Genomic DNA, 24,989 nt, shown 5'->3' on the forward strand with positions numbered 1-24,989 from the left:
TCGCATACTCTCTAATAAACTTATGCTCGCAGCAAAAACAATCAAATGACTTATTTGACTCATTGATTTGACTTTATTTTATCTAACATTGCTAAACATACAAGAAACTAGTGAGAGTGGTCCCCTCAAAACGTTCTCGCATACTCTCTAATAAACTTATGCTCGCAGCAAAAACAATCAAATGACTTATTTGATTCATTGATTTGATTTGATTTTGTCTAACATTGCTAAACATACAAGAAACTAGTGAGAGTGATCTCCTCAAAACGTTCTCGCATACTCTCTAATAAACTTATGCTAGCAGCAAAAACAATCAAATGACTTATTTGATTCATTGATTTGATTTGATTTTGTCTAACATTGCTAAACATACAAGAAACTAGTGAGAGTGATCTCCTCAAAACGTTCTCGCATACTCTCTAATAAACTTATGCTCGCAGCAAAAACAATCAAATGACTTATTTGACTCATTGATTTGATTTGATTTTATCTAACATTGCTAAACATACAAGAAACTAGTGGGAGGGGTCTCCTCAAAACGTTCTCGCATACTCTCTAATAAACGTGTCATGCCAGAGAACTCCTAACATGGCATTGGCGTTCGAGAGTTACGAATGTTGACTTCTGGCGTGAGTTTACTGAATCGATTGCGCCATTCTTGGCGAGTTTTTTGGTAAGTTATCACCAGCAAGCGTTAATATTATCCAAAAATCGAATTTGTGTTTGGAGGTGTTTTAATCAACCGATTGAAACAAAATATTTTGACACAAAACTGCATTTGTAGTCTCAAAATATCGTATCATATTTGGCGTAATGAAATCACTGTGTTTTTGAATTATAACATTTCCATGTTTCTGAAAGTACAAACCAACAAACAGTCAATCCTCAGTTGGATTTGGCTCAAAATTTGATGAGTGTCTATATTATAGATGTTAACTCTGTGCACCGAGTTTTATCCATTTAGCTCTCTTAGTTTTGTAATTATCGTGATAACTTCCAGCGGGACAGACGGACTTTCTCTAAACTTTTTCTTAATTTGATAATCTGCAAATTTGGTGTAAAGATTGTATGCCAAATTTCAACCATCTAGCTCAAAACGTTTTTGAGTTATCTTTGCCACAAACAGACATTTTCCAAAAATGTGTTTTTCGAACACAAGGAGACCTAAAACGCGGAGATTCTTCCAACTCTAGAACTTAAATTTTTTGACAATTATTATAATTTCTCTATATTACGTATCTGAGAAAGTAAGAAAGAAAGGCAGGATAAAATAAATTGTTAACAGATATATGCGATATCATGCAATCATGACCTCCACCGTAATCGATTCCATTCTAAATAGTAACCAATTGTTGTAAAGCTTCCTACCTCATATTTATCCCATTGTAATTAAGCACGAATATGTCCCAAATTAAAAGAATAGGATTAGCTGGATTTACAACGACATTTCTTGCCTCTGTCTTCAAGAATCAATTCATACATATGTTTAATATGTCAACTGCACAATGCCAATTGAATTTTGGAAATATTGAGCATCTTGTTAAAGGGGAAAATAAGATAACATATCATCGAATGACATATGAAAATTACTTTTGGCATATGTCTTTGATGCAAAATAATTGAGTCGTTTAATTCATAATTTTGTCATTGTTTTAACAAGAAAAAATATTAATATTTTTATAGCTGCTCCACTGTGATTTTACTGCTTGACATAACAGAGAACCATAGTAGGTATGAGCCGGCTGCCAATCTTTGGTTTTGTCCTTTGGTGCCTTGTTGTTTTTTATTTTTATTATTTTATTTTATTTTTTAAATTATTATTTTAGTGCCTTCTTAACGATTAGGTGACTTCACCACAACTGCCTTTTTCCGCTTGGCTAGCATCTTCTATTACAGATATCCAGAGTCTAATTTCACATACAAGGATAGCAAAACGCTTATAAATTGCTTTTGAGTAAAATTGAGAACTTTTCAATTAAATAGTAAGGATTCCAGTTTTATTTTTAAGTCATTAATAGATGCCATGAATTGAAAATATCACCATTACAAAGTAAAATATTTGTGTAGGCAGCCGATTCGAGTAATAATATCATTATAATGTTTTTGAGATTACTTTTTAAATCTTGATTGTTGAAAACTTTGACTAAAAAAAAAAAAATAGTTCTTTCCCACTCAAATCCTTGGATGGCCGGTTCTGTCGTTATAATGAATCTAGATTACAGCTTTAAAAAGGGGCGGTTTATAATCCGCAGTAACAAAGTTAAGGAGATTTGCTTTTTTTTTTTTTACAATTACGCTCTCTTTAAGTCATGAAATTTGTTACAGCTAATTTATAATTGGCTATACTTAAAAAGTAAGTAGTAAGTAATGTATTAATTAATTTTGTTTATTAAATAAGCTTATTAATATTTGATACGAAAGAATCATTTTTGAGAGGTATCACAATTACAATGATTACCATTATTGAAATAAAATCACTGATTGATCACAGTCAGTGATTGTGATCAATCACTGATTTATTGACTTATCACAATCAATAAATTAAAAATTATCATTTTATTTATATTATGATGAGTATAGTTTTATACGAGAATTTTATAAAATAATAATAATAATAAATGTTTCTCCCAAGAGGTACTATATTAAAACAACTTTAAAGGATAACATTTGTTGTTATGAAAGAATTATTTATGCTTTTTTAAATGTGTGCAAACATTTTCATTTATGCTATAGTTTTTATTATGTTATCGATAAAATAAATAACTGAAATCTTCGCTACGATTTTATCATTTCAATTTTTCAGTTGAAAACATAATCAAATTGCATAAAAACTCTGAAATGAGGTTTAAATCGCGTAGTTTAGTCATTTTTGAAAATACATAACAGTATACAGTTAAATTATAACAGAAAAGCAATATCTTTGATGATGAAAAATCAATAGCATAATGATTTTCAATAATTATTGCATATTAAACGATTTTCTTTATTTTTAGCTGGCATATTTTCAATATATAAGAGAATTTTAACACCGGATTATTTTTTCGTATTTTTAATGAATTGTCAAAATCTAACTGATATTAAATGTTCTAAAAGAATACTTTTTATCCACTATTTTGCAATAAATAATTATAATTGCAATGAATGATTTCTAATAAAGATTTAAAAGAAATTTAAATATTTTGAGATTATTTTAAAACCTCAATTTAATGATTTTTCTGTCTTATTGACATACTAAGGAATAGAAAAATTTATATTAATAAAAATATAAATGCAAATTTTCTAAACAAAAAAATTAATACTCTTTTCAATTCTCTATTATTGCAAATATTGAGATTTTATATTTCATCACTGTATCTATCTCGCTTGCAATTTTGAAATAATCAAAAGAACATTTCAAGTACTGACCTGGCAGCTGTGTCCATAATCTGGATAAGCAGCTTGACGAATCTGTTGACCACCATTTCTTCATCATCGCCATCGCAGAGTTCGAATGCATCATCGAAGAAAACATGGACTGGAAAGAAATAAAAATTAAACAGATATTTCGAAAAAAAATTTACTGAAATGTTATGCCTGTCATTTATTTTTCACCAGAAAAAATCATATGCATAGATACTTACCCTCAAATTCATAGTAATCTGGATCCACAATTCTGAGATATTTTTGAGCATTCCTTCGAGCACACTGGTCTTCATCCATCCTAGAAATAAATTTTATATTTGCAAAAATTTCCAGAATAAATTTAGAATTGCATCTTGTTACTTTTCTTCTTTTTAACGTAAATATTATTAAGGCATTTTTTTTTAGTAAAAATGCTGGAATGATAATTTTCTAGCCATTAAATAAATAAAGACCATATAAAGAATCTATAATTAAGCAACAACATCAGTATATTCTTTACATAAACTAATTATTATCATTATCATTTATTATTTTACCAATGATTTAGCCATCAAAATGTAAAGATATTAAGAAAGTTGTATAGGAAGACCTTAGAAAAAGCAAGTGTTCATTTAATGACCGTTTAGCTAAACTAATTTTCTAGTGTAAATATTTATTTTTTTAAACTTTTCTATAACATCAGATGTAAGGATTTTTCAAGCTGGATTAGAATTTATTGTGATGTCAAAACTTAGAGCCTTATTGCTTTATTACGCGATATAAATTAATAAAAATCACTGATATGTTTCTTGAAAATGTTCTACGTTTTATCCAGTTAAAATATAGAAAATTTGGTCTAATATGATCATAGCAAATATTATCTGTAACTCTTTGAAAGTGATTGTAGTCTGAAATAGAACTATGATCTAATCTGAGACAAATTTCTGATTAGGCAGCTGCCTAGGGCCGAGGTAGCAGATAGTTCATTATGTTATTAAGTAATTATCGAATAAATAAATTTGTAAAAAATATAGATTCTAGGAACTATAAATATTAGGATAATATGAATTCTTTGGTAAGACTGATTGATCAGATTCCTATCTGTTTCATTGCATTCACTTTGTTATTATAATATTTATTAACATCGCGCATCTGCTTAAATTATGATATATACAAATGTGAACACAATGTAACCACGCGCAACCAGCCTTAAGAAATAAATTTATAGAAAGCATATCTTTGAGAAATTCTTAAACTAAAATATTAGCCTAAAAGTCATTAAACTCAGTTGAAAATGCACTGAAATGTATAATCATTAAAAGAAATGCCTCATATCCTGCTCCGCCAAATACCACAAAACGCTTAAATCCGCTACAAGATCTATTAGTGCGCTGGTAATATTCTAAAAATGCTAGAAGCCTTTAAAAATAAGCAGTATCTTTAATCTAATTGAAAAAGCGTCTTAAATTCAAGCTTGTTTTCAAGATCTTTGAAAATTAAACAGTTAAAATTTTTTTCCTACTGAAGAAATTTTATTTGTGATTTTATTTTTAAATCTCAAGATTGTTTGTTCGGCTGATTTTAATTTAATGGCACAATAGTCAATTTTGGCTGTTCTGTGCCAAATAACAACTTAAATTCAGTATTGTAAAAAAAAAAAAAGGTATAATAATTATTATGGATGTAATAAGAGAGAACACTTTAATTGTAGAAAATTTTGAAAGCGTATTTGTATTGACAAAACAAATCTGAATTGAATTATTCTATGTTGAGTTGAGTTGTAACTGGTATGTCGCATACAAATATAGTGTGGTTTTAAAATCAAATTATTCTGAATATTACAAATGAAAATTCATGAATGTCTTATAATCTTAGTTTAGTGAAATTTTATCTCACTTGCTTGCAAAATTATTGAATTAAAAAATTTCAATCCATTTCTGAAACCTATTTAATTAGACCTTGAATATCGATATATTTATTAGCTCAGTTCCTTTTCTTCCTCATTTTCAAGGCAATCTTCCTAATAAAATGCATAAGGAGGTAAAGAATGTGGTTGAAAAAAAATGAAATTGGATTGAAATTCGCAATCAAACTATATAACTTTGCGAGCAACGCTTCATGCATTCTTAATTGTGAGAAAAATGGCCTTGATTTTCCTCGCAGTGTTTTGTCTGGTTTCCTTGCCCAAATTCCATCGAAGCGAAAGCTTTGTTTTATTATTTTTTATTTTTATTTATTTATTTAGCGTAGCTGAGAATTTGGGAGAAAAAAAATGGATCTATCAGAGCACTAAACAGCAAAGAAGTATTGCAAGAAAATTTCCTCTATCGCTAAAGTAGAACATAAATGTAGGGAATTGCGGATGTGGAGTAAAAGTTAAGCGAACTGGAAAAGCATCGTTAAGTTATCAAGGTCAGAGCGAGAGTTATTTCTTTTATTCAAAACACGGACCTCTCGCCAGTCCTTATCGCCTTTTCTGTAGATTTTTCGAATTTTCCCGAAAGACGAAGCACGTCAATGGTATCATCACGTTCACATTCCTGTAAAATGTCATGAATATGAGATCTTGACATTCATTTTAGCTAACCTTAAACTTGTACGTTGATGAGGAGAACTATTTATCTGAATTTAAATTCGTATAGACGAAACCAAAGGAATTGTACAAGCACAAACACTTTCTTTAACCTACTGCTCATAATTCAAACTTTTAAGAAAGTGCATATCTTTCAATTAAGAAAATAATATACTCCTTATTCATATCATCGATTTTATATCAGCGACCTTGTGGTCTAACTCACGGCATAGCTGAAAGACATGAATCAGACGAAGGTTACGAATTCTATCCTCTGATTGTCCTTCTATCAGCATTATTCAAAAACTGCTATAAAGACGGAAGTCTCAAAAACAAATTTTTCCCTGATAGAGGTTTTGCTGTTAAAGACTTTACTATTTTCCTCCAAAATGTTACGGAAATAGGAACCAAGTTCTATTGTAGTCTTACAGAAATGCAATTTAGACCTATATATTAGAGCTAAATTAAACTTTTGCCTTATATAAAATTCAAGTGTTTTAACGAATAGAAAATGCTACGTACTCCATTTATATGTCCTCGATTCATGAAATTGGATTGATTTACATGACCAAATGGAATTAAAATTAGCGTCATATCTGCACCTTGCTAAAAAATCTATTGGAGGCAGGGGGGGGGTTGAGGATAATAGAAGAATAACGAGAATGCTAAAATTTTTGTCATGGTAGATTATATCTTTGTTTACATTTCAGATTATTTTCAAGGACCGCTATAAAAATTTTGATAAATTCACATTTACTTAAATATAGTTAAACTATCTATTTTCTTATTAAGAAAAAAATAATAACTAAAATTCAGTTTTTGTCATCGCATATTTCCTGAGCCTTGTGAGACAATGTGGTGTACATTTGGAAAAAAAAAGTGCTAATTCTGAAATCATGTCCAGTCCAGAGAGAACTATCAACTGTGTAATTTAGAATGTCTAGAAGTTTCCTGAACAATGAATTCAAATCATGTTTTGTTCATGTCTATTTCTAAAGAAGAGTTTTAAGCCTATACGTGCTGCACCAAAAATCTTTCTCCCAGTTGAAAATTCTACTTTATTTAAAATATCTTATTTTTCAGATTGAAAAATGTAAACACTTTTTCTCTTTTCCTACTTATTTGAATGGTTTGAATTATCAGCGGAAGAGTTAAACATTTTCATCTATTATTTTAAATCTTAGAGATCTTTCCTTTTTTTTAAATAAAAATTAGAAAGATAAAATAAATAATATATATATTAAGCAATAAACTCATTTCCTTTATTTAATTAAAATTATTTTTAAGATACTTAATTATACAAGACACGGCGATTTTGTTCTTTTGTTCGGAATTAAGTTTATGAAATTTTGTTCGGAATTAAGTTTATGAAGCAAATTACATACATATTCAAAAATATGATATTTAATTTCGATATTTATTTTACGTCCATTTAAAAAAATATACATATTCTCAAATAGTAAAGAGGTTTTTCAAGAAAAGATTAAAGCCATATTTCTTCGAACAATAGATGAAAAATCCTCATAATTTGATATTTGAAAACGTAAATAAAAAATTTAATCTACTTTTCACACAGTATATATAATATTTTTTCTAAACATTTCAATGCGTAACCTACTTATGCATATCATCACTATTATTGCTTGAAAAATAAATTAAGAAAAAACACTAGTTTAGTATAAGATTTTTTTTAAAAAAAATGTGGTTTTGATTTATAGATTCCTTCAATATCGTGCGTACAATTTTTTTACACATTTTTCTGACAGCTTCCTGAATATCATAAATGATTTTTGTACATTTTTTTTTCACGATACAAGGAACAAATCAACTGGACTCAGTGATCTTGCAGATGACAAGCTTTAAACGGCTGTCAGAAAAGTCATCTTTTAAAATCCACTCTTCCTTATAGAGTCCACTGACTCGCGTAAAACCGTTGCTTGTGAAATTTACAAGCCATCATTTACCTCAGAACGGATTTCAACATCTGCAACATTTCTTCGGCCGTTTCATGCCACATGGTAGCGCAAGCATAGATCCTTGTGATGTGGTCTGACCCTTTGACAGGGACGTTCTTTCCGGATGGGCTGCTTGATGCCTCGCTTCGGATGGAAATCGTTTCGTAATATTGCGAAATGTCGTTGTCGTCTTTGTTTTCTAGATCCAATTCCTGGAATGAAAAGTTGCGCGAAATTTGTATTCAGAGTCAAAAAATTTTGTTTGAAGACAAGTTGTTTTCAAAAATATAGAAAGTACAGATCCACTTGATTGAAGACATTAAAAAATTTGAAAAACAAATATTGATTTTAAAATCATCGCTCTGTAAACAATATTTCAATTTTTATAAGAGGAATCAAAACTGAATTTTTAACAATAATTAACGAGTTTCCTGATTTTTATTTCACATTTGGTGCGAGTTTCTGATCATTTTCGTATCAGATATAAAAAATAAAAAAAAATTATATGAAATATTCATTATTGGTTGCAAAAATATTAATTTTTTTTCTTTCTCATGCAAAATTTGGAAAATAGAAATAGTTGTCATTACTTATTAGATGAAAGAACATAAAAAAAGATCTAGGGTTTTTTTCCCCATTGAAATTTTAGAAGAATGATGAAATTTTAAGATTTATCTTTTTAGTTAAAAAAAACTTCAGTTCATTCCAACAAGAAGTCAAAGTTAATCATCAAATTCATTAAAATTGAAATAGTTGGTATTACTTATTAAGTGACAGGACATAAATTCAGATTTTTTTTCTGACATTGAAACTTTAAAATAATGATAAAAATTTTAAGATTTATTTTTCGTAGTTTAAAAAAAACAACTTCAGAAGATTCCAACAAGAAGTCAAAGTTAATAACCAAATTCATTAAAATTGTATTAGGTGATATTACTTATTAAATGCTAGAATATAAATCCAGATTATTTTTTTTACATTGAGATTTTAAAATAATAATAAAATTTTAAGATTTATCGTTTTAATTCATTCTAATTCCAACAAGACGTGGAAGTAAATCATCTAATTCTGCTTTAAAAGTCTGAAAAGATGAATAATTATATTAGTGAAATAAGTATAATAATGTCTTAATTAATTCACGTTGTTAAATAACCTAATAATATAACATAATAAAATTCCAACTTACTTCACTTTTTATTTCGCCTTCATCATCTCTCCTTCTATTCATAGCTAATGACTGATCTATCAGGGCACCACAGTACATAGGATTAACAAACAACCTAAAAAAAGTAGATTTTTAGTTTCAATTTATAAAAAGTGTCGGAAATATGAAAATTACTCTCTTGGACAGAGTTTTAAAAAAATCTTTTTATACTTTCATACGTATGAAGCATAACAATGAACAAATATTGGAATCGTCGAAAAGTTCGAAATTTAAATTCTAACGTCTAAAGATAAAGACCTTCACGCCTTAGGCTTTTATAAGTCAAAACTAATATTTTTAGAATTGTTTGCTTTCACTTGTAATCGAAAACACGATAATTCAAAAACGGAAAAATAGACAAAATTGGATGAGCCCCAGAATCTAATCTTGTATCACATTCGTCAAAGAAAGAACTGTCTATCCATCTACATGATACGTAGTATCGATACTACAAAAATTAAACAAATAGAATTCGGTTTTAGAATAAATTAGTGTATGAGAAAAGACACCATTTCCAAAACGCATGTTTGATTTTCTGTACTGTCCATCGAAGCTAATTATATACCTCAACATAATGTGGAAACAAATGAAAAACGAAGCCAGAGTGCTTTTGATCATATTTATTTATTTTTATACAGCTTTGATTCAACTGTATGCTATTTCAAAAAAAAAAAAAAATGTTTGAACTTCCACATATGAGATGATTGTGCCTGTAACCCCTAGAGCGCGCGTCCCCAGGCAGCGGATAGGGGAATGCCTCCTTTGGTTTACCATTGGGTGGTAGGAGTGAAATTAAATAGCTCCTGCGAACCAACAGTCAGAAATCCAACCTTTCCTTAGGCAATGACACCCCTCTTCTACAACCAGCATCTTAGCAAGGCAACAATTTCCGACCTAAACTGCCCAAGAAATCTTACCTCTACAATAGCTAGGTTACGTACTGGACATTTCAAAGGCATGAAGATCTCACGAACCAATATAAAATCCCATCCCACCTGCTAGTACTGTCCCCATTCGCAACTAACTCCAGATCATGTTTTTGACTGCTAGGCCATTATTGGTTCCCTCTTTCAACTTGGAGCAGGCCCAATCGAAATCCTCCATAGCCATCGGGCTCCAGAACTTGCAGATCTTGTCACCAAGGCTTTTGGAGGACTCTAATCTTTTGCACTAGCACTGTATGCATAGGCACGACAACAACAACAACAATCATATTAAAAGAGCAAAATTACTTAGAAAGACATTTTTTTCCAAAAATGAAATTCAGTGAAGATGCTTATATCTATATTTTTCATAACATTTCTTGTTCATTCATAACATTTCATAACATTCTCGTATATCTTTTGTTACTTAGATTTGAAAGTTAACCTTAATAATAATATTTTAAAATTTTATTGGATAATCCAATATATAAAAATGAATTTTTATTTGCTCGTACATTACGCTGCTGTACCGTTCATCCGATGACGATAAAACTTTGCCAATTTATTGCTTTGAACCTAGAAAATCCATTTTTTTCATATGGCCAGTTGTATGTTGGATGCTCACGAGTCCAACAACCACGAAATTTATTTATTTTTTCTGAAGAAGGAAAAATAAAAAAATATTGTCTACCCTAAAATATATTTGAATTATAAAGTAAAAAAAAAAAATCAATAAATATAATTTATACTCTTTTATATATTATTCAGTTTCAATGAATGTATTAACTGTCGATAAGAAAATAAATATCATTCTTTCTGTCATTCCTAAGTAAACAAGATAGCTAGTTCAAATTTTAAACGATATTTCCAAAATTATTTCTTCTGCGGCAGCAACGCGCCGGGTACCAGCCAGTGTCAAAATATTTTCTTAGAGGATTCTGAGAAATTACTTTACATTGATTTTTAAGTAATACCTCTTTGAAATTATACGAAGAAACAAAACAAACTTACTTTTCAGTACTTGCCAGACGTTCGCATTTAGGTGTCCATATATGTACAGCTATCCAAGTTTGTGAGAGAAGCCAAAGCAACCAGATCCATGCAAATTTATCCGAGACAAATTCCTGAAGAAAATTTCCTTGTGGACAGGTCCAAAACAAATACTTGGGAATAAAAGATTCGAAAAAGCATTCATCCTCCGTTCTTATCCCACAAGCAGCAATCAACATCGATATGGAAACGGGAATCGTCAAACTGATGGGAAATGCAAAACTGAATCCTTGTATACAAATTTTGCATGCAAATTTGGCAAATACATAACATATCAGAGCTGCACTGATTTGAATCAATGCCACATGGATGGGAGCCATGGCTTCAGAAGTGATGAATACTTGCTCATCAAGAGGACTGGCAGTCGGTACATCAGGCATGTTTGCAAGCAGAATTGTCCTCCTTATTTGCTGGACTTGAATAGGATGACTGCGGAAACTGAGCGAAAATCCTTTGAAGATTAGTGTTGCGTTTTCCATCGTCAAGTGCAAGAATCCAAACATGGCACATAGGATTAAAACCATTTTATACATAGACATAAACACATAAGTAAAATAGCGACTCTTTCTTAGATCATCTTTTATGACGCTGAGCTTGCGGATCAAAGATATGGGGGATTTCTTGTCCAGATAGTTCTCCCACCATCGCATGGACACCAAAACCACTGAAAGTGGTATGCACCAAGTGTTTGGACCACTTTCTGTGACCGGCCACACTGCCAGAGCACTTCCTTGAAACACTATGGCCATCATATCGAACACTATTTTGAGCGGCCGTTTTGCTTCTTCGGAATTGCGAGCAAGGAGGCTCATGACTGCTGGAACGAAGCAGACGCAGTTCGTAAGCATGGCAGCCTTGATCACATCTAAGTCTGGCAAGACGACAAAGACAAGAAGGCACAATCCAATTGTGCTAAGAGTTTCTACAATAAATATCTGTGGAATACATTAAAAAAATCATATATAAATACATGTGGAATGTAAAATTTCCATGAATTATTTGCATGTAGAATATTTTACAAGGTAATTTAATTAGAAATTATTATTTCAGTTTTGATAATAGGAAAATAGCTAGATAAAATAAATTAATTCTAAATTCTAATCTAAAGTGTGATGAAAGATATAATTTTTATGGGCACAATTATTTAAATATAATATGTAACAATTTTATAATTATTATTTTAATTCATGTTTGATATATTCTTCTAACTTTTATACTGAATAATATTATTATAAATATAATCAGCTTAGTTTGGGAGTTTCAAAATTAGAAGACTATAATATAATAAATATTGAAATCAAATTTATTTTTAGAGAATTTACAATTTGACAAAATTTGCAACTTAAGCTTAAAACTTGACTATCTAATAACTAGATATATAAAGGGTGTCCCAAAATTAACGCATGATTTGAATTTGTCAGCAACAGTGCAGTAAAGTGTTGGCAACGATATTAAAAAACCATTTGACAACTGATAGTTAGAGCTGGTAAAAATATAGCGTTACCTGATAGAACAACGTGCTAGCGCAAGATTTGAATTAAATAAAAAAAACAGTTGTTAATTGTTATATTTTTATTGAATCATAAGGTACACAGGTTATGGTCATGTATGGAATAACACATAGGGCAATGGTCTCCATGGTATTGCTGGCACATACACAATATTATGAAGAAATTTTCCCTGACAATTTTGCTTAAATATGGCTGAATTACGTTGATTCAGTGTTGAATTTCCTTTTTCAGTGCTTGTGAGCTTTTTGTCATAGACTTTTGACTTCAAATTACCCCATAAAAAGAAATCTAATGGTATTAAATCGCACGATCTAAGGGGCCAATTCTCAAATTTTCGAACTGTGGCCACCAGACTTTCATTATTTTTGAAACATTGTTCAGCAATGAAAACACGTTGTTCTATCGAGTAACGCTCCATTTTTACTAGCCATAAACTATCAGCTGTCAAATGGTTTTTTAATAGGGTTGCGAACACTTTACTGCACGAATGATGGCAAATTCAAACCTTGAGTGAATTTTGGGTCACCCTTTATATATAAATTTAATTATTTTGTAAGTTCTCATGTTTTGCTAAGCCTGAATTTCTTATTCTTTAGGGATATATTTTAGGAAGAATATTTAGCGATGCCTTATTCATGATATAATGTCTTAATGATTTGCTAATGTACTTCTTTTTCTTATTTTGAAAGAAATCTTTCAGTGAAAAATAAGACACTTACCGAGATGAAGGAGAGAAGTTTTGGCTTCTTGTATGACTTGAAAACACATATTCGAAAACTTCGAAATAATGTGAAGAATTCGGGAATGGTTAAAACAAAAAAGATACCCCAAATCCATGCCACCCTCTGTATGGAAGGCAAAATGACTTCATAATCTCTATCACGATCCAAGCCTGGAATAATCAAGGAAGAGAAAATATATACTTTTCTCGATTTAGAAGCATTCGAAAAAAGTTTATTTAATCTATAGGTTTTATTTAATTTATAGATATAATTTTATCCTATTTAATTTATATGGATTTCTCTCACCAGAGGTCCTGGAAATAGTCAAGGATTAATTTGTAATTAATCACTCTATCTTAATTTCATAAAATCAAACTTAATAAGATCATACATAATTCACCAGAGATAACAATACAATTTATCATTTTACAAGAGGCACCACTTTTTAAGCATATATATGCTTTTTTTTCATGTTTTTTCAATAATATTTGGGGAAAATCTATATAAATAATTAAAAGAATTTAAGTAAATGGTTTTAATTAAAAGATAAAGCTATTAAATTGGAAATTTTTTGTTTAAATTTCTTTCCAACTTCAAGTCAAAATTATAATGAATGACCTAGAACATTAATTACTCAAATGAAGGAATAAAATTATGAAACTATTAAAGTCTTATTTAAAAAAAACTGTATCTGATTTAAATATTCCCCATTATTCTTTTAGAATTAAGTAATGCTTTAAAAATACTAACTCTCAAAGGAAAATCCTTTTAATTTAAAATAATAACTTCTCATAAACTAATAAAAAACTCTTACCACTACTTTTCTTTTAATAAATAATTTCGTGACTTAATTTGACCATAATTTCATTTTAATTTGACCTTAATCGTTCTCTCCATTTAATGGGATAATATTTGCAATGTATACAAAGTTTTCCAAGAAGCTGGAATTTGGGGGAAAAAATAAATTAGTTTATTTATCTCTTTTCAAAAGCTGTTCTAAAGGATGAAAAATTGTTTTTCTATTTTAATATTCTTAAATCGAAATTTCGGTTATTATTATTGTTTGTAGCAATAACCCTATCAGTCGATAAATAAGCTTAGATTTGTTATATCATCGCCTCATTTCGAAAGGTGTAATAAGAAATATCTTATTCTGTGATTCGAGCTCTCTTCAAATGAAGAGTATAAATAAACTTTCCATTTTATGAAAATTCTAAATACATACTGCATCATTACGACGATTATAAAGGAATGATTATATTATTAGTTTTTAGAATAAACAAAGATCCTATTGTCAATTGTAAAATATTAGCGCGGTTGAACGTTGTAAAATGCAGCCTTGCTACTTATAAAAACAATTACAGCTCTAATAAATTGCTCAGCAACACTTATTTTCGAAGTAAATATTATTTTTCTCTATTATCTTAGCATTGCAGATTCGCGTTATTTCAGTTTTAATATTTCTTTTTATCAGTACATAATTTAATAGTAAATCACTATATTCCCTGAGTTCTAAAACAAGTATTATATTATTATCTGAATAAAATATAAAAAAACCAATATGTATGTTATAAACACAATGAATTTATTAATTAGATTAAATCATACAAGTAAACATCAAGAAAACAAGTCTTGAACTGGACATTCCAATTGTAGAAATATAGAATAGAGCTGTTGTATCTGCAATTCTTATTAAAGATCTAGATACATTATTTAGTCTTCATTTCTTCATAAAACATTAAATATTTAAAATCGGTGACAAAAACATTTTGTATTGATACTGAATTGAAATGTGCCACACAAAGAGATCTCTAATATGTTAGGAATTATTTTGCCGAAGCATTCTTTCAGCAATTGCTGGTAAATTGCACTAAAATATTTTTTTCGTTGGCTGAAGATTCAATTTGGATTAAGTACTTATTCTTTTTTATTGTATTAGTTTTATGTATCATTTTCAAGTAGAAATAATTTTGATTTAAATAGGAAAAAAAAGAAGCTGACAACTTTCAATCAAATAAAATAAATTTCAAACCGTAGGAAAAGTGCATGATAAAAGTATCGCTGGTGAGTATAGTTTAAGAAAAAAAATAATAAAATTCTGATTTTGCAAATAAAATTTCGAAGAAAACAAAAAAGTAATGAAATTATTCAACTAAGTTTACAAAATTGATCATTTGAAAAGTTTCCTTTCACATAAGCAAGCTATCAAATTAATAAATAACTGTGAAGAACAAAAAGTTTCTAAAAAACAAACTCACGATTCGAAATATTTTTTTTCTTTTCTCATGTTAGTCCGATATTTTGTTTCGTATTTTTCCAATAATACTGATTAAACAGCTGGAAAATGCTCAAAATACGTAATTCTGTGATTACTACGATTTTTTACACCTTAGTATATAATTTTAATAACCTGAAGAAAAGCTCGATTCCTTCCTGAATATCTCTTGGAAAAACAAATAATAGCCACTATTATTGTATGCTCTTTCTAAAAATGGGCAGATTTAATTATTAGCGGGGAGAAAAATGTTCGACCTTGTCAGAGAAGAGCTACGAAAAAAACACCTGCCGAGTGTTCCGAACGAATTCTTTTTGTTTGACATTTGAGCGGGAACAAAGCAACTGGTGAAGCAATGAATATCTGAACTTCTATGAAATGCAGCTACTTAAAGAGCAAAGGAAATAATTATTCCCATTTTATATCGTAATATACTTGCAAAAATTTACCTATATAAATCCGAAATAAGTTATTTGATTTTCCGTTTTAGTTCTTTTTCTAAAAATAGTGTATGAAACAACAACAAAAAAAAACTCATTTGAATTTAATTTCAAGTGAAATGTAAATTAACAAGAATTTTCAATTATTTTCTCCATTGCGAATCTTTCAGATAATTAATATCTATTCTAGTAAAAAGAAAAAAAAAGGAAAATTTAGTTTGAACCATGGATGATTGCAGAACTTGCAGAACTTAGTGTTAAAGAATTTATAAGAAAAATTTGTAATTACTTCTTATTTTACATTTCTTTTTATTGCTTCTTAAAAGAACATGAAGGGAAAGATGGAATGATACTATTCCTGAAAGTAATTTTGACTTTTCGTGGCAGTAGAATTCTTGCAAACGATATTAATTGCTTATTGTCTGTATCTGATATTGGAACAACTCAGAGAGATAGGCAAGATCTTTTTAGCTGGAAATTCAACTACTTAATACCATTGATGTGGATATCCACACCAAATATAAATGGAAAAGAGTTGAATTTATGTAATTGGTAAAATTCGTGAAAAACCGTTTTATTTTGTTTTTATTCCAAAATTATCATTTAAATCTGCATTTGCATGTTTTTACCTGTTTGGTTGATTTTCAATACTTTGATTACTTACAATAAAAAAAATTACTTGTTATACATTTAACGAAATAAGAAAATTAAATTTCTTTAAACAACTACAATGAATAAATTTTAGTCTCAAAAATAATTTTCCAGAACTTATTTTCCTTATACACTTATGTACAGTTATTTAAAAATTTTTTCAACTAAAAAAAAAGAAGAATTAAATGCAAATATTCTAAAAGTTATATTTGTCTATCGCGTTTATTTTATCGAATTTTATAAAGATTACGAGTTTTTAAAAGTAAAATTAATTAAAATTTACTGCCATACTTAATAAATTTTACTAGTGACAACTATTTAGTTTTATTTACGTCTATTTTTAGAGTTTTCATTCCATAATCGCCAACATCTCTCCATATAATCGATGCTTATTTGGAAGTATAAGATAGTCAATTATTTTTACTGAGTAAACATCTACAAACCAGAAAAAAAGTAAGTATTAAGGTCTCCAGAAAGAATGAACAGTAGCAAGTGTGCTACTCGTTATGTCTTAGAAAATCATCGTCTAATAAACTCTATACGACTCACTATCTGCAAATCACTTCCCTACTTTTGTTTGCAAAGAGTAACACACTGACTTTTTGAAAGCAGGGTCACTGCTGCACAATAGAGAGCGGAAAATGACAAAACCGTGATCTACCGATCGATATTATGTACAGAAACAATCGGGTAAAAGTGAAACCAGATCGTCCATTCAGACATGACCATTCGCGAACAATGACCAGACGGCTGTTTGTTGCAAAATCCATCTAAACTAGTTCTCAGCAGCTATCAAGAGGTGAATAGGAGGTCGGCAGATTCCTTTCAGCCACTCCCACCTGAGGCTCGTGGGCGTTTTATCTGAATGTGATGGAATGGGATTTTTATATTTTCTTCAGTGTCGGTCACGAACCCCACTAAGGAAGGGGGCGGCTGAGAATTATGAGGAAATCAAGAGTGCCCACATTTGTCTGGCTGGATTGGGATGATAAAAAGTTAAATTGATATTGGCATTGTTCATGGACATTAAAAAGAAGTACAATGAGGATTTTCCACAGGGACAAGTATTTATGTATGGAGGTGGTAAATTTGACAACTGCTTTTAGTTAAAATTTATGCACTTCAATATAAAAATACTTTTACGTTTTAAATTGAATACTGATATGTATTAAATTGAATGATTAGAAAAATAATATGCAAATTTTTCTATTGGAATGCATTGACAAGTTAATATATATATATATACATATATATTAGATGTAAAATGAGAAAACGAACCTACTATGAAAGGAAACATTGTTGGCCAAGCATTTTTCGTAGCTAAATATAATTTCAAATGGATTTTGTTCAAAACAGACATCATTCTGTTTCCTATTATTATGACTGTAGTGGGCGAAGAAAACATAGTATTTTTGTAAGTGGAAGCCAATTTATTCCATTGGACCTATTAAGAAGGCATAAGGGTCGATGAACGCACTTTTGAGCAATCATCATAAACATTACTAAAGAGAAATGCTTATCAAAAATTCTACGCACAAATTATTTGTGATTTTTTTTCTTTCTTTTTTTCATATTTGTTTCTTAGATTTCGATCTCAAGGAGTCACTAATTCCCGCGCATTTCGAGCAATAATGCTGCATTGAAAAGAGTCTGTCGACTATCCATGGCCGAATGGTCATGGCGCTGATAATGCCTAAATAACTGAACCATAAATGCCTAAATAACTGAAAAAAAAATTATAGAAATCAAAAAGCATCAGTTAAGTTGGGAGTGCTGCTGTGATTCAGGTTGGCGCATGGTGTGATGCAGTGTATTTTCATCGTCTGCAACGGTTTATGTTGTTTTATTATGAGTGAATAAACTGTTTTATAATAAAGAAAATGTTATTTGATATTTTATACTAGTTTTGAAGCTGTGAAATGATGGTATATTATATCCCATGCAGTAAAGAATCATTTATTGTAATATCATTATTTTTTTTTATTTTGAGTAATGTATATGTTGAGTTATGTTAAATAAACAAAATTAATATTTTTTCATTCGTTTATGATTTTTAAAAATCTGTACAATTAGAGTTTTTATTTTCTTTTAGTTGAAGCTGAAAGAGTAACAATGATAATTTTATAATTTTCCAGGAAACAATTTTAAGAATCCTAAGCATTTCTAGCTTGAAATATTAATAACATTTTATTTGAAATGAAGTTAACAGAACGGATCTATTTAATACATGCAATATATTTGAAAGATTCTATGCATTTGTTAATAGTGTGTATATTAGCATTATTATCTGATGTTACACCTGCATTTCTTCTAGGTGGCTAGATTATTTTCTAACAAAATTGTAGTAAATTGTGAGAATATTCAGTAAACAAAACTGCTTCTTTTAATCTTATAATACTGCATAAAAAAAGTTTACTCAAGTCGGTGAATGAATTGCACAGAAGAGAAAGAGGTTAAGCCGAGAATCATTTTTCTTTTCTTGGAGGGGTTTTTTTTCTTCTTCTTCTTTTCCCCCCTTCCTTTCTCTTCACCGAAAGAAAAAACTTAAAATTAAAAAAAAAATTAAACATATTACTTTGAAAGAAAAGACTGCAAGTTTCAAGCTAGTTACTAAATTCTTAAAATAAAAAGCCGCATTAGCTAGCTCTAAGTCTGTTTATTCGTGACTAAGTGTTTTGGTTTTTCTGCTTTACAAAGGAAAAACAGTAAAGCTTAATACAATAAAGCACTAATCTGTTCAGCATATATTCATAGCATTTTTTTATATCTGGGAAATTTAGTTTTTTGAAAGATTATTCAGTGCATTGTTTGGCATAACGTCATTATTTACATAGTTCATAATATCCAAAAGCCTGAACTAGGCTCATATTTTTCTAAATCCCTTTATTCTTCTGACTACTAAATAAGCAGAATACATTTAAGTTTGAAATAATCAAGACGCAACAGCAAAAGGAAAAATTTAAAAATAATACCTCCATATGGATTTTTAAATAAAATGGAAAGAAGAAAACAAAGTGTTTTTTAAGTTATTTAGCATTGATGATTTTGTTAACAATATTAATAACTAATTCTGAATACCCTTTGTTACTAAAAAAATTAAGCAATTTTTTTCCTGTCCTTCTATATACTGGCATAAAGAAGAAAAATCTCAATAAAGTACACATTTGCATATAAAACTTCTATAACATGCGTTATTAGCTTGAATTTTAACTAGCAAATATAGTAGACTGTCGTTAATCCGGTTTTATAATTCGGTATTTTTAGAAGGACAGGGGACGAACAGTGAAGGATAATCAAATCCTTCACACCAATATCTACAAATTTTATTTGTAGATATAATGCTTTAAATATAGCTAATTTTTTAATGTAAATAGTGCGTTTTATTCACTTTGTGATTGGTAGATAGCGAGTTACCTGACTCATAACATTCGAGGTTTGTTTTACCAGTAATGTTCGAAATATTTAATGAAAGTTTTTATTAAATCGTAGTTAAGTTTTTATATTGCACTTGACAATGGTATGGTAGCTAAAAAGGAAAGAAATGAGTTTAAAAAAAATATCATTTGTTAATTCTACTTTTAGACACACCGTTTGTGGCAACAGTATAGTTTTCCTGATTGTTTACCGTTTCTGAATAGCGGAAATTTTTTGTCTCTGACCAGCAATCATCTGAATAACTAAGCAACACATTTATAAATTCGTCATTGTTTTTTAAAGTAGTTATAGGGTATTCAGCAATATCAGACGAAGAAAAAATGCAAAGGAAAACTTAACGGTTTCAAGAAAGTTTTATTTCATTTGTTTTTAATTTAATGCTTTAATTCGTTATTCTTGCTGTAAAAGTTAAAATCATGATGCGATTTCTTCTGAATTTTAACTAATTCTAAAATACTTCTTTTTCTATTTATAATTAAGTTTTTTGTTCATGACATTTTTAAAACTATTTGTTTCCATTTACTTTTGTTGTCTCAGGGGAAAGAATCAATCCCTCAAGAAACTTCAAATCTGAAGATATACATGATTCCAGAACAACATCGGGTTTGGTGAGCAAAAGCAAGCATGGGGCGAAGCCCCCTAGTTATGCATAGTAAAAATTTCTGAATATTTTATTCAAGAAACGTGCTTTCCAATTTAAATCCTTGATTTAATGAAACTCCAATAATCCAGGACCTTTCTTTATCCGACAATTATTTGATTCGATGTACGCCGTATTATTGACAATCTACATTGTTTTCAAGTACGATGCTTGCAACTTTAACCTTACCATTTTCATACGCAAATACTAAGATAAATTTGGAACTAAGCAAACAGTCCCATGCTTCACATTCTTAATTACTATTAGTTAACACTTTCAAAATTTCTTGAAATAGTTAGTTATTATTTTTCTCTTGATCCAGGAATAATTAAGAACCCTTGCCTAATATATATAGTTAAGTAACCACAAAACATTGAAAGAATTTGACTCACCTAGTCCTCTCCTGCAGACGGGTATGGTTTTCGATTCTCGTATGTGGGATGTCATGAAAAAGAAAGTCCCTTTTGCAATCACTGCAGACACGATTACTACACTGAATGTAACAATATACACAAACACTTTCATAAGCTTGAGGGTGATGTCGATGGCTTTGGAGGTCGCCGTCTCGTCCTCTTCCTCTGGTGGAGTGACGATGAACACATCCCATCCTTTCAGGTCTTCTTTACGACTCCTGAATGAAAATGATGGAATTCATTAAGAACAATGCATGATTAATCTAGTATTTTTAATGAATATAAAAATAATTATTTTCTCGAAGATGTGAAAATATCATTATAAGATACACGAAATTAACGATACACGAAATTTTTTTTTTATCAAAAGAGATAAATAACCCCAAAATTAATGTTTTTCCATAGTTTATTTAGGCAACTTTATCTAAAAGCCACTTAGATTCTCAGTTTTAATAGGTTTTTCCGTTGTTTGTTTGGGCAACTTTATCTAAAAGCTACTTAGAATCTCAGTTATGAAAGAAAAAGATCATAGTTTTCGGATCCTATTCCACCAAAGAGTTGCAATATACATATGCGTCATGTAATTTAGAGAGAATATTGTATGCGAAATGATTCTGGTGCTGGTGTGTTGTACAAAAAATTAAAAAGTGGGGAAAGGTTCTTTACATTTGATGCCAGGTTATTAAAAGTACTCATTCAAATAACCTCCACTTAATTTTGAAAAGGAGCATTATTTAAAACTATCAATCTTAATAATAAATTGTAATTGTAATCAATCCTAATAAGAAATTGTCAAGATAAAATTTAAAGTTTGTATACTAAAAAGACTCTTACAGAATATTTTTTTTAGAAATTAAAATTTAGTAAAAAAATGTGAGATAGTATATTCCCAAATTAAGAACAATGCTTAAGAACACATATTTCTGTGTTCGTAAGTTCCAATACTTGTCGTTAGTTATTATTTATGCCGTTTAAAATAAATTTGACATTGTTTTATTTTTAGAAATAATTAAATTTTCTGTATCAATTAATTAATTTTAGTATAAGCCCAAAAGGTAGCATTTATTTGATTTTTTTTATCTATATTCTGTTAAGTTTTTTTAAGAAGCTTATTTTTGACATTACAGAGTTTTTTTTCGATAGAAAAAGCGATCTCGCATTTATTGAAATATTTACTCGTCATAACGTCAATAAGTTTGAAAACTTGTCGTTAGTTGCTGTTTGCTATTTTGTCGACAAATTCTACATTGTTTTATTTTTAAAAACAAACTTTTTGTATCAATTAATTAAATTTAATATAAAAAGAAAAAGCAACACTTCCTTTATTTTCATTTGTATTCAGTTTTTTTTTTTAAACAATTCATCTGTGATACTTTAGAATCGTTTTTTAAATAAAAAAGAGGTCTTGCATTTATTGAAATACTTACTTATCATAAGGATTTTCAACTAAAGGTGCCTTCTCATCATTGTCATCGTCTGAGTCTTCATCTGACAACTGCAGATCGTTTCTAGTCACGGGCGGCATTTTAATTTATTACTGAGCAAAATATCACAGATTGCTGAAATGAAAGATGATGACAAATTACATTCATGAAGGCTTTCGAACTTTTTGATTGATTGATTCTTTATTTCTATAAATAACTTGAACAGTACATACTCAAATACTACATTCAAAAGTAAATAATGGTAAATTCAAATACTACATTCTTTTCAAATAAAAATAAATAATACATTCAAAGTTTATAATAATACTTTTGTATTTCATTTTTTCTATTTATACAAATAATATAATGCTAGAATCTTAATATTAAATTTAATAATAAAAATTAATTTTACTCTAAAGGTGATAAATACTATAATTGTATCTTTAATTTCATCTTAAATGCATATTTATACCGATTCTAATTTCATTTAAAATATTCTGTTATATTAAATTGTATTGTTTTTTTTATCTAATAAATAATTTTAAAAAAGGAAAAAGAAGAAAAAAAATTCCTTAAAATTCATTCAGTTTTAAAGAAGAATCGAAAATCGCACTCTAACTTCGATTCAAATTATTTACGATCGAAAAGAAAAATGGATTTTTAGTTTCTTTTTATAAAAAGCTGTGCATTTCCATTAAATACTTCCGAAAAGTTGTCAGTATTTCATGGAGCACTTAGTATTTCAAATACATATTTTCTCAATGTGAGGATTGAATTCAGAAGTTTTAAAAAATTCATTAATGAAATAAGAATTGATTCAATTTCAAAGAAGAATCGAAGTATCTACAATCTCAGGATTATTTCTGATTCGGCCTTTGATGGTTACAATGAGCTACAAGCGTAATATTTTTCCAGATTTTTTTTCGAAAATAATTAATTAAATAGTTAATTAAATCAGTCCCCATAGTAAGACACGTACAATGAAAATCCATCAAAATTCTCTTTACCCCATAAATAATTAAAATATTATTTTTTATTAATAATTTTATCATAACAAATAAATAAATAACTATACCGAGGAGGATTAGAAATACGTTAGAGCTTTATGCTCTCGTCTAAACTAGTTCAATTAATTTTAATTTTTTCCCCTAAAGTTGCAAATTATAATTACTATTCCAAATTATGATGTGGAGGTGCTCTTGAACACTTTGCCACACCGCGGAACTCTGAAGCATCACGAATTTGTCGTTGCTGTAATTACTAATCAAAGTATCCACAATAGAAAAACAAACTCAAATTTCTATGCTTTTTTATTTATTTATTTTTTATGAAAACCTGAGCATTTTCATTAAACGTTTCCGAGTAGCTGTCAGTATTTAATGAAGCACTCAGCATATCTATTAATTGTTTTCTCAAAAGAAGAAGAACTGAATTAGAAAGTTTTCATTTATTATTACATGTGGAAATATTAACATATTCGTTATGTAAATACTATCATAAAGCTTGCCATCACTTGATTTATATTATTCATACTAAATCAGATATATTCTATAAATTGAAGGCTATTTTAAAAATCTATATTTTAGATATTTTTTATTATAGTTGTATAAAAGCCAACAATTCTTATTTTAAAAAAAGTAATTTATTCATGAAAGACAATATGTTACTAAAATAAAATTGAATAGTTTCATAGAATGACTCAGAATTTGGAAGGGTCTCTTGAACTACGCGGGGGTGTCAGATGTCATTCTATGATATAACTTTCAACAGAGAAAGTTGAACCTACGAGTTAAAGGACATGAAACAAGTTCCAGTGACCTGAGGTAAAAGTTGCTTTCCTTTTTTTCAACTAACCCTGTTTGCTGTGCGACTTTTAAACCAGATTTTCTGCCGATGAGTTTCTTTTTAATGAGAACAAATATGCAAAGTGCCTTGATCAAAACCGGTGGCAATAACTTTCGATTAAGAAATATCAAAAGTAAAGTTGTCGATGAAATAATAAATTAATGTTATTCATTTTCTTTCTTAATAAGATATCTAGGTTTTTAAGACATCATTTTATATTGCATTAATATAAGATGACCAGACATCGCTAATTAGCCTTTTGTCCAAAAACACTTGTTTGTTAACACAATAACCTAACAATTAGAACAGACAGATGTATGACTCCTTTACATCAAATATGAGGATTTCTTTCAAATTTTGAACGAAAGCAATTTGAAGGACATCTGCCTGTCTGTATTTGTGAGTAAAAGTAAACACGACAACTAAAAACAATAAAGGCTATTTGAAAAAAATATTTATTATTTGCGGAAACCTATCTGAATTAATAATATTTAAACATTTTTAAGAAGTAAGAATGAAAGATTAAAAAGGTTGAGAATGAAGCTCAT

At 29.1% G+C, this 24,989-nt stretch overlaps 1 protein-coding gene across 1 annotated transcript in view; it reads right to left on the minus strand.

Annotated features, from left to right (window-relative positions):
- LOC129963915 (chitin synthase chs-2-like) overlaps positions 1 to 24,989 on the minus strand; it is a 72,920-nt gene that overhangs the window by 32,908 nt on the left and 15,023 nt on the right. Inside the window, exons 2-9 of the mRNA XM_056078509.1 lie at positions 22,600 to 22,731; positions 21,152 to 21,390; positions 13,316 to 13,488; positions 11,047 to 12,020; positions 9,095 to 9,188; positions 7,918 to 8,120; positions 3,621 to 3,700; positions 3,406 to 3,514 (exon numbers count right to left, since the gene is read on the minus strand). Of these exons, the coding sequence (XP_055934484.1) occupies positions 3,406 to 3,514; positions 3,621 to 3,700; positions 7,918 to 8,120; positions 9,095 to 9,188; positions 11,047 to 12,020; positions 13,316 to 13,488; positions 21,152 to 21,390; positions 22,600 to 22,697 (1,970 nt within the window). The 5' untranslated portion in view covers positions 22,698 to 22,731. The remainder of the gene's footprint in view (positions 1 to 3,405; positions 3,515 to 3,620; positions 3,701 to 7,917; positions 8,121 to 9,094; positions 9,189 to 11,046; positions 12,021 to 13,315; positions 13,489 to 21,151; positions 21,391 to 22,599; positions 22,732 to 24,989) is intronic.

Source organism: Argiope bruennichi, chromosome 3, assembly GCF_947563725.1.
Source record: "Argiope bruennichi chromosome 3, qqArgBrue1.1, whole genome shotgun sequence".
NCBI lineage: Eukaryota > Metazoa > Arthropoda > Arachnida > Araneae > Araneidae > Argiope > Argiope bruennichi.